The 1,133-nt window shown below is 57.8% G+C and overlaps 1 protein-coding gene across 1 annotated transcript in view; it reads left to right on the forward strand.

Annotated features, from left to right (window-relative positions):
• The window catches only part of DENND4B (DENN/MADD domain containing 4B), a 13,853-nt gene that overhangs the window by 8,695 nt on the left and 4,025 nt on the right, over nt 1–1,133 (forward strand). Inside the window, exons 17-18 of the mRNA XM_010838442.1 lie at nt 140–268; nt 1,084–1,106. Of these exons, the coding sequence (XP_010836744.1) occupies nt 140–268; nt 1,084–1,106 (152 nt within the window). The remainder of the gene's footprint in view (nt 1–139; nt 269–1,083; nt 1,107–1,133) is intronic.

Genomic DNA, 1,133 nt, shown 5'->3' on the forward strand with positions numbered 1-1,133 from the left:
GGGGACTGCGGGGTGGCAGGGTCCGCAGGAAGGGCGGTGGCTCTGTGAGCACTGGGGAGGCTGGAGGTGGGCGCTCACTGCGGCTTGAGGACTGGGGCCGAGAGCAGGCCCACTCTCATCCCGCGTGTCTCCGGCCCAGGTGTGTTACCGGGTGCTGATGCAGCTGTGCTCGCACTACGGGCAGCCCGTGCTGTCCGTGCGGGTCATGCTGGACATGCGGCGGGCGGGCATCGTGCCCAACACCATCACCTATGGCTACTATAACAAGGTGCCCAGTCACTTGCCTTTGGGGTGAGGGGTGGGATGGTGGCAGGGGTGTGCGAGGAGGGCGCTGTTCCCCGACACCTGTGGCCTTCCCCTCCCAGTGGAGATCGGGCCCGTACAGTCCAACAAGGTCCTGCGGCCACTGTCGCACAGTCCTCCTCTAGTGTCTCAGCACCTGCAGAGGCTTGTCTCATACTGGGCTGCTTGAGTCTCACCCACAGCAGTCCTGGCAAGCAGCTTAGGAAAGTACCACCACCTCCCAGGAAGAGCTGATTGTGGAAGCCAGTATGCCAGGCTCTGCTCCAAAAACAGCATCCACATAAACCCATCTTACCTTTCCCACAGCTCCTTGAAGTGGAACAATTCTTGTCCCCATCTTACAGATGAGGCCGTGAGATTGCAGGGGGTTAGTAACTTGTCCAGGGTACCATAGTAAGTTAGGGGGTTAGGACACACACAGGCATATCGTTTCCTGAATTCAGGCCCTTCACCATGACACTAAACTGTTTCCTGTTTTTTAGATGAGGAAACTAATGGCCAAAAAAAAATGAACTGATTTCTTCAAAGCCCACAGTTTATAAACAGCAGTCTACAGACAGGTTGTTTCCACCGTTTCTTCTTCTAGAACCCCTCAGGGTGGCCACTGCCACTCTCTCTTCTGGGCTCTTGTTCCTGGCTGAGCCCTTGGCAGGACAATCATAGGCAGGATGTCTGGAGGGAAAGGTGGTCGCTGGGCCCCCAGGTCAGGCAGTTGGCATCTAGCTGAGGCCCAGGGTATGGAGACAGGCCATCCGCATGGGTGAACACTGTGCTTGGGAGGCTGTGCTGGAAAGCAAGCGGCCGTAGGGCACACCGGGGGGGGGGCTGCT

This window comes from Bison bison, unplaced genomic scaffold, assembly GCF_000754665.1.
Source record: "Bison bison bison isolate TAMUID 2011002044 unplaced genomic scaffold, Bison_UMD1.0 scf7180017864093, whole genome shotgun sequence".
In the NCBI taxonomy this organism is placed as follows: domain Eukaryota; kingdom Metazoa; phylum Chordata; class Mammalia; order Artiodactyla; family Bovidae; genus Bison; species Bison bison.